Source organism: Sclerotinia sclerotiorum, genomic scaffold (assembly GCF_000146945.2).
Source record: "Sclerotinia sclerotiorum 1980 UF-70 scaffold_10 genomic scaffold, whole genome shotgun sequence".
NCBI classification, from domain to species: domain Eukaryota; kingdom Fungi; phylum Ascomycota; class Leotiomycetes; order Helotiales; family Sclerotiniaceae; genus Sclerotinia; species Sclerotinia sclerotiorum.
In genome coordinates this window covers 1,079,922-1,092,685 of record NW_001820826.1, presented here as the reverse complement: position 1 = coordinate 1,092,685, position 12,764 = coordinate 1,079,922, and the positions used below count along the sequence as shown (strand labels likewise).

Genomic DNA, 12,764 nt, shown 5'->3' with positions numbered 1-12,764 from the left:
ATGGCAGACATAGATCCCAAGAAAAGATACCTCGAGGCATCCAAAGGCTGGGCACCAGTCCACATTGGTAAGGATTGGGTAGGCACTAAACACCTAGGTGGTGGTGTATACGGTATCGCTACACTATTTGAATACCGAGGAGATAATCCGGATGTATCGCCGCAGAAAATCGTAGTTAAGCAGGAAGGGGGGAAAGGATGGAATTTGAAACAGGAAAGTAGGATGTCGCAGAAACTTATGAAGTTTGGGAGTGAACATGTTATTAAGATTTATAGGGCTTATCATCGGACGATGGGTACGGTGAGCTGAGCTTTTGGTTTTTTCTTGTAATGTTACTGTTCTGCTCATAATTAAAGGGCTGTTTGCTATTGAGATATTTCTGAAAGTACTTCTTATTACTGTTCTGCTCAAAAGGGCAGTTTGCAATTGAGAGGTTTCTGAAAGTATATTCTACTAATACAGTTATATACACATAGGGAACAAGTCCAACTATGGACGACTACATAGTGAATTACAATCCCCGAACGCACAGAACCGAATACGGTCTTGAGCGATACATCGAGACGCAACTCCGACAACCGCATCTGCATGATATTGGAAGAATATATATCGAATGTGCATCTCAGGGGGATTTACACGATTGGATGGTACTTAACTGTGATGAGAATCAACCTTCGGAAGAATATGTGTTTAGATTGTGGGAATGTTTGTTGAGGGGTTTGATGGTTTTGAAGCATGGGACTGAGGAGTGGGATGATGAGTTGGTGCGGGAGGGTTCGATGTTTCATAATCCGATTGTGCATTTGGATCTTAAGGGGGATAATGGTATGTTGATTCCTAGGATTTGAGCTTGCTCGTAGGTAACGAAATGCTGATGTTAAGTAGTCCTGTAAGTTGGAACTTTTGTATAAGTTCCGGTTTTGGAGGCACGACCCGTTGGACATAGAGAAGAGATTCTTATAAATCGATGGATCTCTTCTGATTGTAAAATTGAATACTGAATCTTCCCTCTTTACAGGATCGGCGACAACCCTAAACCAGGCCATGGACGTATCAGGGCTCATAAAGTGCGTGGCTGTACCTATTTTCATTGCTATTATGAATGTTAGATGTACGGACGCAATCAGCGCTAACTCATGTTGAACCTTAGCTTGCCGATTTCGGATTCGCACTTGAAATTCCCGACAGCGACGAGTTAGAAAAGAATATTGCCAAAAAGCAAGAGTGGATCAGAGTAACCCGAGGCCGCAATACATTCCATGCACCAGTAAGAAAAACCCCCTTGATTATTTCACAACCCATCTTAAACTCAGTTCAATCATCCCCAATCTTGACCACTATCGCTGAACCAACTTCTAGGAACAATTTTATAATAATCACCCCCACCGCGAAATAGGCACTCAAACCGACCTGTGGAACATAGCACACATTGTCTACCAAGCAATAAATTCTATGGCAACCGTGCTCCCGAATGTATGTTTCACGACGGGAGTAGATCCCGATCCTAGCCGTGCATTCCAGGCAATGGGTCACCAACTTCTGCTCCGCGACCGCGAGATCTACAGTCGCAAGTTGAGGGGGATGCTCCTGCGAGCTCTAGCATTTGATCCCCGCGAGCGATGGAACTTGGAAGAATTATTAACCATGGTGCAGGAAGTGTTGGAACATTGGAATTTTGGCGACGAGTCGGATTTATTTCTAGAGGGGATTCATGGGGACAATGGTGGGTGGGAGGGGAAATATCCTGAACCGGCGCAGGAGAGGGTCAGGAATCGACATCCAGGGATGCGAGCGAAAAGATGGCAGTGGTGGGGAGTTCCCCGGGCACTCCCTTTGAAAAATCCACCCGGGTGGACTTATAGAGAAGATTACGATGATTTCGATGATGTGGAACTATTGTTTCCGACTCGGAAGGCTGTTCGAATGGGCTATAGGGAAATGCCATTTGAGCTAGGAGAGGCAAAAATGCAATCGTACTTCCGGATGGGAGAGCCGTAGGCAAAGATGGAAAGCCGGTGAGATATCCAAACGAAATACCCGATTTGGCTGAAGAATCAGAACCCGAATCGGGCGAGGAAAGGGAAGAAACGAAAATGAAACAGCAAGCGACGGATGAAGATACAACGACTACAGAGGTAAAAACCCCATCAACAAACAAACGCACCGGATTTTCCAGCAGCAAGACCAGTTCCCCATCCAAAGGAAAACACAGCATGCCTAAACCCCTCCAAGGCATAAAAAGAATGCGTAGCGCCTCTCAACAAAGAAAACAGCCCTCTCCTCGGTTCAGTCCCAATTCTAGCCAAGTGGCTCGATTTGGACGACCATCGGAACAAATTCAACCTCTTGCTGGAACACAAAGGAAAACACAAACAAGCTCAACATCACAAGGACAAGGACAAGGAGAATCACAAGCACCACATACACTTTCGGGCACACAAGCGCCGCGGAAAAAACAACGCAGATATTCTCCTACATCTCCTCCATCTCCATCTGCGAAGGTGGAATCGCGCAAGTATTATCGTGGTGCGGATGGGGAGTTGTATAGTTTGCGTGTGAGTAGTACGCGAGGTGATGTTGGTGATGGTGGTGGTGATGGTGGTGTTGGTGATAAGCGGGATGAGCGGAATGATGGTGGGGAGAGGAGTGCGCCTTGGTTGGGGAATTCTGATTTTTATGATGAAACGTAGATTTGATTGGTGGATGAATGAGGTTAGGTTAGGTGGGGTAGGATCATGTGATGAATTAGTGGGATGGGGATGGGGATGATTTTGGGGTTTGGTATGCTAAGGTTGTGAGATTAAGGTGGTCTTTTCTCCCCCTTCGTTGGCGAACCCTTTTATGTAGAGGAAGTAAAATGTAGAGATTGGTATTGTTGTAAGGTATGGAGTTTTACGTGGATAGATATGAGTTGAAAAGAGTTTTCTGTTTGTTTTTGTGACACAGAATTGAACGCATGGGTCTGATTGATGCTTCGCTAGAAGAATATGGAACTTTATATCTCATTGTAATGTTAGATAGTATCATATCAAATGTTGTCAAATACCGCTGCGCTTCGCTAATGTTGATCTGAGTAGTACAAAAGTAATCCCTCCCATGGGAATGACAAAATGAATGGGAAAGAACAAACGCTATGCATGTCCAGAAAGGACAAAAATCACAATTCATCAACCACAGGTATATCACCACCAACACCAATCTCTGCCTCAACAACTACATTTTCGGCTTCGACTTTCTCAACTACTGGCTCCGGCTCTGACTCCGTACTTTTCAAGAAATCGTCGACTACTAATCTCGCGACATTCTTACCCATCAATGCACTGGTTTCCATGGTACTGATGAAGGATTCGATACCACTAGTGTAGTAGATACCTGGTGCGAGTTGAATCTCTTCGAATGTTACGCGAGGGTATTCGTAGGGGTAAGAGTTCCAGACGTGGGGATGGTACCATGTTATTGTGTTATTTGCTGAAGGGAAAATGGTGTTAAGGTCTTCTGGGACAGGAACGGCGCTGTTGAGGATAGAGGAGAGGAATTCGGAGGAGAGTGGTTGAGGAGAGAAGATTTTATAGAGGTATTCGTATTCGAGGGTGGTGGGGTTAATGACTTTGCGGAGAGTGGAGATGGAGAAGAAACCGGCGGGACCGGCGAAATCTTTGGGGTCCGTGGGGGCGGAAGTGTCCTTGGGCAGAGTTGTGAGGATTGTGGTAGGTACTTCAGAGTTGGGGCCTAGATTGAAGTAGGTGGGGTTGAGTCCGTAGGGAGAGGTGAAGAGTGTCACGTGCAGAGTTACATAGGGAATCTCGTCGGGGGTGTGTTGAAGGAGGTCAGAGGACATTTTGATGTTGGTGTATTGGAGAGGAGCCGCGATGATGATGGTGTCAAATGGTTCTTCGTTGGTATGGGAGACACCAATAGCGTCGGTAGTGACTGTCTTGACATGGTATTTATCTTGGTCTTGGACATGGGAGATTTCGGTAACGGTATGGTTTAGACGAACGGTAGCATTTGTAGATTTGATCATGTTGTCGAAGATCTGCCAGTTACCGCCTTGAATTTGCATTGCACCTTCGATTGCCATACAAACCATGGTCTCTACGCCGTGGATGACGTTTAGATTTTGGCCATAGTTAACCCGAGTCGATGCTTGGATTAACTCTGTCGGGAAAGTGCCTCCAATCTGCATGTTATTAGTATTACGATGAGAGAGGGCAAAGAAAGACTTACGCCGTTATCAGCTAGGAACTGTTCGCCCGTTACAGATGCAACGGTTTTTAGTCCTAATTCCTCTACTCTTTCCGTGAGAGATCTAAATGGGAAATATGGTGCCTCATAAAGTTGCAAGAACTTTCCAACTATAGATTTCATCAAGCTTTGAGTCTTGATGGGGGCAAGTCCGTATTTCCACAAGAGCTTTGCAATATCCCAATACTTCCAATCGCTATCCTTCTGAGTATAAACAAATTTTGCTCCATCCCAAATAGCAAGAACTTCGTCTTCCTCGGTAGTGGATGATTTTGGACTCAAGTCGAACTCTCGGCTTGCATTTTTTAAAATTGCGTTTACCTCAACGAAGATGCTAGCTCCTAATTCTACTGGCTCCAATGAATTACCATATGCATTCACCGTTGTTGAACGACCCCCGATATATGAGGATCGTTCGAAAACAGTAACGTTGATTGCAAGGTCTGATTCAGCAGCATACTTTTGTAAATGATATGCCGAGGAAGATCCACCAGCTCCAGCACCTGATATTATGTTAGCAAAGAGTTGGGATTTAATTTCTCTTCTGCTGTCAAATGGAGATATATATCGTCAAAAGCTTTCATGAGCAACGTATGACCGGATTCGGTGATGAAAATATTAAGAAAGTCGAAGAAAATAGATAGAATAGCTAGCATCTTGGGTATAGGAAAAGGCCTAATGTTTGGGTGCATTCCGAGAGACGGATATTCCAACAGCGTTCTACTTCCCCCGTTGAAAGAGGATTATCGAGGGATATCATAAGAGAATCACTGATGATGAGAGAATAGAAAGTAGTATTGATACATACCAATGATTGCAATACGTTTTGCATGACTATCAGCATACTCGAATGTCGTTGATTCTATGATAGGCTCTTGTTCTGCAACAGCGGCTTGAAATTTAAATGGCCATGACCAAAATCCAAGACATTCTCCAGAGAGAAAAGTGACAATAATCGTCAACACAAGGTTCCAGCCTCGATACATTTTTAAATATATTTCACGAAATAGGTTGATGAATTATGAAATTATCATGCGGAGGTTCGTGGTCCACGTACATAACGCCTGACATCTTAAATTCGTAGCCTCGCCTTAGCACCAAATCGAGACTAGTTTAAACCTCGCGTGGTAATTCACGTCGCCCATAGAAAAAAAAGCTTGCGACATTAGGGACAAAGTACACAGCATCTCGTCACCATACCATTTTATAACTTCATTTTAATTACATCTGAAGTTACTGTGTTCGGTCAGAATGTCTGCCGCACAACTTTTGAACCCAAAGGCGGAGTCTAGAGTATGGATTTCCTTGTCCAAATTTGAGGTGCAGCTACTGATCCGAAGCAGAGAAGAGGGGAAGCTCTGAAAGTCAATATCAGCGCAGGTGAAGGTTTACAAGATGTCTTAAAATCAAACCTGGGTCCCATGGGAACCATCAAAATGTTAGTTTCAATCCCGCCTACGAGCCAAAAACATACTAACGTTTCCAAAGGTTGGTCGACGGTGCTGGTGGAGTATGAAATCCTTCTTATTGCAGCAAAAAATATCTCTCTGATTATCGGTCCGCAGATAAAACTTACAAAAGATGGAAATGTTCTGTTACGTGAAATGCAAATACAAAATCCTACAGCAGTTATGATTGCACGAGCAGCAACCGCACAAGATGATATTTGTGGTGATGGCACAACCTCAGTTGTTCTCCTCGTAGGAGAGCTCTTGAAACAGGCCGATAGATATATTTCAGAAGGTTTACATCCCCGAATTATCACAGATGGTTATGAAATCGCGAAGATGGAAGCTTTGAAGGTGGGTAGGATATCAAAAGTAGGCGGGGTAATGCTGACACTGTGTAGTTCTTGGATACCTTCAAAATCGAAAAAGAAGTCGACCGTGAACTTTTACTTTGCGTTGCACGAACCTCCCTTTCTACAAAACTCAATCACACTTTGGCAGAAAAGCTCACACCTGATATCGTCGATGCCGTTCTAGCCATCTACCAAGCCCCAGCAAAACCTGATCTCCACATGGTCGAAATTATGAAGATGCAACACAGAACTGCCTCCGAAACCCAGTTGATTCGAGGTCTTGCTTTAGATCATGGTGCCAGACATCCAGATATGCCAAAAAAGGTCGAGAACGCATTTATTCTCAGCTTGAACGTCAGTTTGGAGTACGAGAAATCTGAAATTAACTCTGGGTTCTATTATTCGAGTGCGGAACAAAGAGATAAGCTCGTGGAGAGCGAACGCCGCTTTGTTGACGAAAAATTGCGAAAAATCGTTGAGTTGAAGAAGGAAGTGTGTGGAAACGATCCTAAGAAAGGATTCGTGATCATCAACCAGAAGGGCATCGATCCATTATCGCTTGATGTTTTGGTCAAGAATGGAATTTTTGCTCTGAGAAGAGCTAAGCGAAGAAACATGGAAAGATTACAATTAATTTGTGGTGGTACGGCACAGAACAGTGTGGATGACTTAACCCCTGAGATCCTTGGTTGGGCCGGAAATGTCTATGAGCATCAATTGGGAGAGGAGAAATACACCTTCGTCGAGGATGTAAAGGAGCCGAAATCCGTAACTCTTCTCATCAAGGGACCAAATCAACACACCATTACTCAGATCACTGATGCCGTCCGCGACGGACTTCGAAGTGTTTACAACATGATTGTAGACAAGAGTGTTGTACCTGGAGGCGGTGCTTTCCAGGTTGCTTGCGCAGCACATTTGAACAGCGAATCTTTCCGCAAGACTGTTAAGGGTAAGGCGAAGTGGGGTGTCCAAGCTTTCGCTGATGCTCTCCTCGTCATTCCCAAAACTTTGGCAGCAAATGCCGGTCATGATATTCAAGATTCGCGTAAGGCCACCTTCCCACCCGATCCTAATATTCATCCTGCTAATACGTATCACAGTTGCTAGGTTACAGGATGAGCAAGTAGAAGGCAATATTGTTGGCCTTGATCTTAAGACTGGTGAACCTATGGATCCAGTCTTAGAGGGTGTATATGATTCTTTCCGTGTACTAAGGAATTGTGTTGCATCGAGTTCCGGTATTGCTTCCAATCTTTTACTCTGTGATGAATTGCTCAAGGCACGTCAAATGGGTAGACAAAAAGGACCGGGTGATATGGATGGATAAAGTCATGAATAAAGAAGCATAATGATTATTTGTAACGACTTTATTAGGAAGGTGGGCAAAATACATACATGATATTTTCATAGGCGTGCCTCTCATCCTTTTAGGATGTAACTCTGTACAACACTGCCATATCTAGAGAGCTTATGTAACATGTCTTACACCTTCGGATTCCACCAGTCTTTATATTCAGATAGTGAAGGATTGAATGACTTTGATGAAAATAATGTATATGAACTCTGTATTATTTTTGTAATGGGATTTGAAAAATTGAAAAAGTGATTATGAAGTTGGTAATTTAAATTGTTTTATTTTTTTTTATAAAATAAAATGAATTTTTATAATAAAATTCTAATTGAATTCAAATATCTAACATCTAATATAAAACCATTTTCCTGTATATATATACAATCTAGAACTAGTTTAGGGTTATTCTAATTTACTTTCCAGGGTTACAAAGTTCCGTACGGACCCTATCCGGACCCGTCAGATCTCTCAATTTAACAGATTTTCGAATTCATCACAATTTTGCCTGCTCGGTTGTGAAGGACTCATTTGAACCGTGCCAAGAGTTGGGGTTGCGGCATAGGTGGCCGTCTGCCGACCTTCCCACCTTCCAAGATGATCAATATCCATGTTTGCATACGGCTGGGTCAACATTATTTAGCCGATTAGATAGATATAACCCATGTTGCTGGTGTTGGGGATATGTTGGGAAGATGGGGTAATGGTACAGTACCTACTCGTGAGGTTAGGGTAGACTAAACTTACCGGTAATATCTTTAACCTTAATAAGATGTATAAAAAAAAAGTCGTTCTTTTTGGGGTAAACCAGCTAAATAGAAAGATTTGTAATCATTGGATGTCGGAGTTACCTAGTAGTGGGCTATAGGAACCACTTAATAAAGATATTAAAGGGGTGCATACTGGAGACTAATCCGATGTTTAGACTCTGTTTATTCGGCAGTGAGTTTGATACCCCTCGTATAGACGTATTCGGGTTAAACGGAAGGGAGGAGTGGATGAGTGGAGGTGCATGTCACTCGACACCTTACATCTTTACTCTCATTCTTCTATCCGTCCGTGGGATTTATATTTAAATTCATTTTCGGGCGACCGTCGGGAAGGTTAATAATAGCTTCATTATCCATCCACTCCCTTCACAGGAAAACGTTCAGAGCTTCATAGGAATCACGGCGGCCCCCCTAAAATTGCAGCTGATACACCCAAATCCCCACAAATTATAATACCAAGATGTCCCTTTTTCCCAATTTGTGACAGTTCAAGTTATTAGCTAACCTTATCAAAAGCAATTCGTATCATCCATGTCCTCCACTTGATCTTTATGAACCCATAGAACTTTAAAAGAACCATACATACGCCAAGAGCTATGAAGTGCTACAAGCGATCTGAGGGAGCAAAGACCAAAGAGTACAGGTACAAGTAGAATTCGTACATTCACGCAAAGTCAAAATAGAACTCGAATCGAAGAGACTTTTCCCATTTGCAAATTCTGCGAAAAGTACTTTGTCACCAACATTCTTTAAGAAATCCGTATGGGTAGTGTAAACCCTTACCTGTATTGATAACTTTAATTGGGGATGAGGCTACTATTGGTTCAGAACCTATCAACATTTATTCCTTGCTGCTAAACACACGACACAACCTCCCCCAAGTACAACCACTCTTTTTCCAATTGCTCAAAAGTGCTGGTCGAGAGACCACGACACAGCAATTCGCACAATGTTGCGGATTCGCAGATACCGAGCACTTCTTATTCTTGCTGTCTTCATAACAGCGATTCTGGTTCGATTTACACATATACGGGATTGGGAGAGTTACACCTTACAAAGCCCTGTTGATATCCCTGATTCCAAATCTGCGGCGGACAAATTCACACCAAATGGAGGACATCCAATTGCACCAGAAACTCTAAAGGAGCAACCAAAAGAGCCATTGAAGCCTGCGAAGGAAGACACTAAATCCACTACAACCAGCAGTACATTAACCACGTCGAACGTTATTGCGGCTCAAACGGTAGATACAACTCTGCCGAAGTATGTTCTTCCAAACAGGAAGCCACCGACTAAGGGAGTCTACGAGGACGAGGAATTTGAAGACCTTCACCCTGTCGCGCCAGATGGAAGACAGGATTTACCTGTTTTCTCACCAGCTCCCACCACAATTCATTGGTCCAAGCAACCAGAACATTTCCCCGTACCTACGGAGAGTATAATTAAACTGCCAACTGGTGTGCCAATTTCAATCCCTAAGATTCAATATGTTTTCAAGGACGAGACAACGGACGCGAAAATAACACGAGAAAAGAGGCAGAACAAAGTGAAGGAGGAGTTCTTGAAATCATGGAAGGGATACAAGAAGTTTGCATGGGGACATGACGAACTTTCCCCGGTATCGACTAAATTTCGAGATCCATTTTGTGGATGGGCAGCAACCCTGGTGGATGGTTTGGATACTTTATGGATTATGGGTCTCTATGAAGAATTCGAGGAGGCTGTTAAAGCCGTCGAGAAGATCGATTTCACCACCACCCCAAGAATGGAAATACCAGTATTTGAAACCACAATCAGATATCTAGGTGGTCTTTTGGCCGCCTTCGATGTTAGCGATGGGAAGTTTCAGGTTCTCTTGGACAAAGCTACTGAATTGGCGGAGATTTTGATGGGTGCTTTTGATACACCAAACAGGATGCCGGTACTCCACTACCGATGGAAACCAGTTTTTGCATCCCAACCTCATCGTGCAAGTTCCAGATCTAATCTGGCCGAGCTTGGCTCATTGTCTATGGAATTTACTCGTCTTGCACAATTAACTGGGGAACAACGTTACTATGATGCTGTAGCTCGAGTCACTAATGCCTTATCTGAATGGCAAGATCGTAATTCAACCTACATCCCTGGTGTTTTCACAGAAGAGGTCGATGCATCCGGCTGCAACCGTACAGCCACTCTTATCAAACAAAACGAGAAGAAAGAAGCTGCATTAGCAAAGGAGACCGCTCTCAGCGATCCAGAGACAGCAGCACTATTGGACGAGGCTCCTGAAGGATACAAGCCTCCTTCGCCTGAGACTGAGATAAAGGGGTCTAAATCTAGGAAAAAGCCTCGTCCTGGAGATAAAATGTTGGAAATGCAAGTCTTACCGGGTGAGCCTGGAAAGGCCCATATTAAGGGATGGGGAGACGGAAACGCGAAGAAAAGAGATCTAGGAGAATCGGCCTTGTCGGCCTCAACCACGGTATCTACGACTCCTCCACCAGCAGCAAATCATCCTCCAAATCATCCTCCAGTTTATAGAAATGGCAATGGTCTTGGTCATTCGTTCGCACCAGAATTGCCAGATTTGCCAGGAACCGGAGGAGCGGGTGACTGGGATTGCGTTAAGCAAGGTCTCGAGGCGTATACCCAGGGTGGCAGGCAAAAGTTCTCAATGGGTGGTGGACAGGACTCGACATATGAGTATTATCCAAAAGTATGTATGAACTTCATGGACATATTTTACATAACTAATAAATATACAGCAATACATGCTCCTGGGTGGTCTTGAAGAAGTCTATCGAAAGATGTACATGAAGACCATCCCTGCCATACGTGACTATATGCTCTTTCGCCCTATGGTTCCGGGAGATGATGACATTCTTATTTCCGGAAAGGTTACGAGTACTGGCGATATGGAGGAGAATTTATTGATTCCAGAAGTTACACATTTAACATGTTTCATTGGAGGTATGGTTGGAATGAGCGCAAAGATTTTCGGCATCGAAGGCGACCTCGAGATTGCCAAGAAACTTACAGATGGTTGCGTCTGGGCTTATGGCGCAACGCCATTAGGAATTATGCCTGAAGGGTCAGAAGTGATTGCATGCGAAAGTGTTGAGCATTGCTCCTGGAACCAAACTCTTTACTATGAGCGCTTAGATCCTTCAGCTCACTACAGAGATGCCAATCTTAAGGAATATATTGAGAATAAGGAGAAGCTCGATGCCGAAGCGAAAGATATGAATATGAGTCCCATGGATGCGGACCGTGAGCAGAATGCCTTGGCGAAAGCGAAGACTGTTGGGGGTCCTCAAGGGTATACCGGTCATAGGGAGACTGACTCCTTGAAGAAAGACTCCTTGGAAATTAAATCCAATGACGCAGGTGCCTTCAAGCCGAAAGATGAACCTGCATCACTCACAAAACGTCAAAGTCATGCGGATACTATGGATGGTCCCGAAAAACAAACCATGTTTGAGCAGAAGTCGGCAAAAACAAAGGCGGAACTGGAAAGTATGGCTGGAGGACGTCAACTGGAAAAGGGTCAAAAACCACTTGGTAGCGAATCATTACCAGATCCATTACGCCCACTTTCTCACAAGGAATACGTCGAAAGTCGTATCAAGCAAGAATCACTACCACCTGGATTTACAAGTATATTTACCAGGAAGTACATTCTCAGGTAAGTCTCTCACCTCCATGCTGTTGTAACAATAAAATATTAACATAAGTGTTCAGACCGGAAGCCATTGAATCTGTCTGGTATATGTACCGTATCACTGGCGACAAATCGTGGCAAGAGAAAGGGTGGAAAATGTACGAAGCTGTCATCAATGCAACATCTACGGAGTTTGGCAATTCGGCCATCTACGATGTTACTGCTGAAGAAGCATATCGGATAGATGAGATGGAAAGTTTCTGGCTGGCGGAGACGCTCAAATATTTCTATCTTCTCTTTTCGACTCCGGAGACTATCAGTCTGGATGAGTGGGTTTTGAATACTGAAGCGCATCCGTTTAAACGTCCTACGGCTTAGGAAAAGGAAAGATCATAGGATAGAGCATGATTTTTGGTCATACGAGAATGGTTCGGCATCAATGGGCAAGGAGTTTCAATGGGTTTCATTTCATCTTGGTTTATGGGTTTCTGCCTAGGTATTGTGAGGACATGATGAGAAATGGTATGGAAAACCAACTTGTATTTTGTAAGATGGGGTTGAACCGTAGGAGGTGGAGGATGTTTAGCATCGCTATACGTACAAGTATGCCAGGTAGGCAGGCATTGATAGTACATACATGGAGACTCATGAATATGATGCATGGAAGTGTATTTGAGTCTTGGCGGCGTTCGGAAATTGTCTTGGTGTGTTTTTCTTTGGGATGGATATGGATGTGGATGTGGATGTGGATCGGGGAATGAACGGGTATGGAAAGGTGGAAGGAGTTGCATAGCCCTGTTAGATGAGTAGGAGAGACAGAGAGAGAGAGAAAATCAATATTCTTTTTATCCAAGTTGGTATCGTTCACTAGATGTGATACAGTCTTTTCAATGGAATAGCAATTTTGAAGTTTGTGTTTAATATCGCTAGTCTATTAGCCTTGTTAAGGGAACT

At 43.7% G+C, this 12,764-nt stretch overlaps 4 protein-coding genes across 4 annotated transcripts; 3 read left to right on the top strand and 1 right to left on the bottom strand.

Moving 5' to 3' along the window:
- SS1G_07922 (predicted protein) lies at window positions 1–2,690 on the top strand (the record flags this gene model as incomplete). The annotated part of the gene is made up of 6 exons (XM_001591246.1): window positions 1–300; window positions 477–825; window positions 861–889; window positions 1,151–1,267; window positions 1,654–1,723; window positions 2,059–2,690. The coding sequence occupies 6 exons, from the start codon at window positions 1–3 to the stop codon at window positions 2,688–2,690; spliced, it is 1,497 nt and encodes a 498-aa protein (XP_001591296.1).
- Window positions 2,691–3,157: 467 nt separating this feature from the next.
- SS1G_07921 (hypothetical protein) lies at window positions 3,158–5,231 on the bottom strand (the record flags this gene model as incomplete). Its single annotated transcript, XM_001591245.1, has 3 exons — window positions 3,158–4,180; window positions 4,228–4,748; window positions 5,054–5,231. 3 exons carry the CDS (start codon window positions 5,229–5,231, stop codon window positions 3,158–3,160), a joined length of 1,722 nt encoding a protein of 573 aa, XP_001591295.1.
- A 265-nt stretch (window positions 5,232–5,496) lies between these two features.
- SS1G_07920 (conserved hypothetical protein) lies at window positions 5,497–7,376 on the top strand (the record flags this gene model as incomplete). The annotated part of the gene is made up of 6 exons (XM_001591244.1): window positions 5,497–5,538; window positions 5,589–5,683; window positions 5,734–5,755; window positions 5,811–6,047; window positions 6,095–7,094; window positions 7,150–7,376. 6 exons carry the CDS (start codon window positions 5,497–5,499, stop codon window positions 7,374–7,376), a joined length of 1,623 nt encoding a protein of 540 aa, XP_001591294.1.
- Window positions 7,377–9,116: 1,740 nt separating this feature from the next.
- Window positions 9,117–12,188, top strand: SS1G_07919 (hypothetical protein; the record flags this gene model as incomplete). Its single annotated transcript, XM_001591243.1, has 3 exons — window positions 9,117–10,865; window positions 10,915–11,834; window positions 11,891–12,188. The coding sequence occupies 3 exons, from the start codon at window positions 9,117–9,119 to the stop codon at window positions 12,186–12,188; spliced, it is 2,967 nt and encodes a 988-aa protein (XP_001591293.1).
- Window positions 12,189–12,764: the final 576 nt, after the last annotated feature.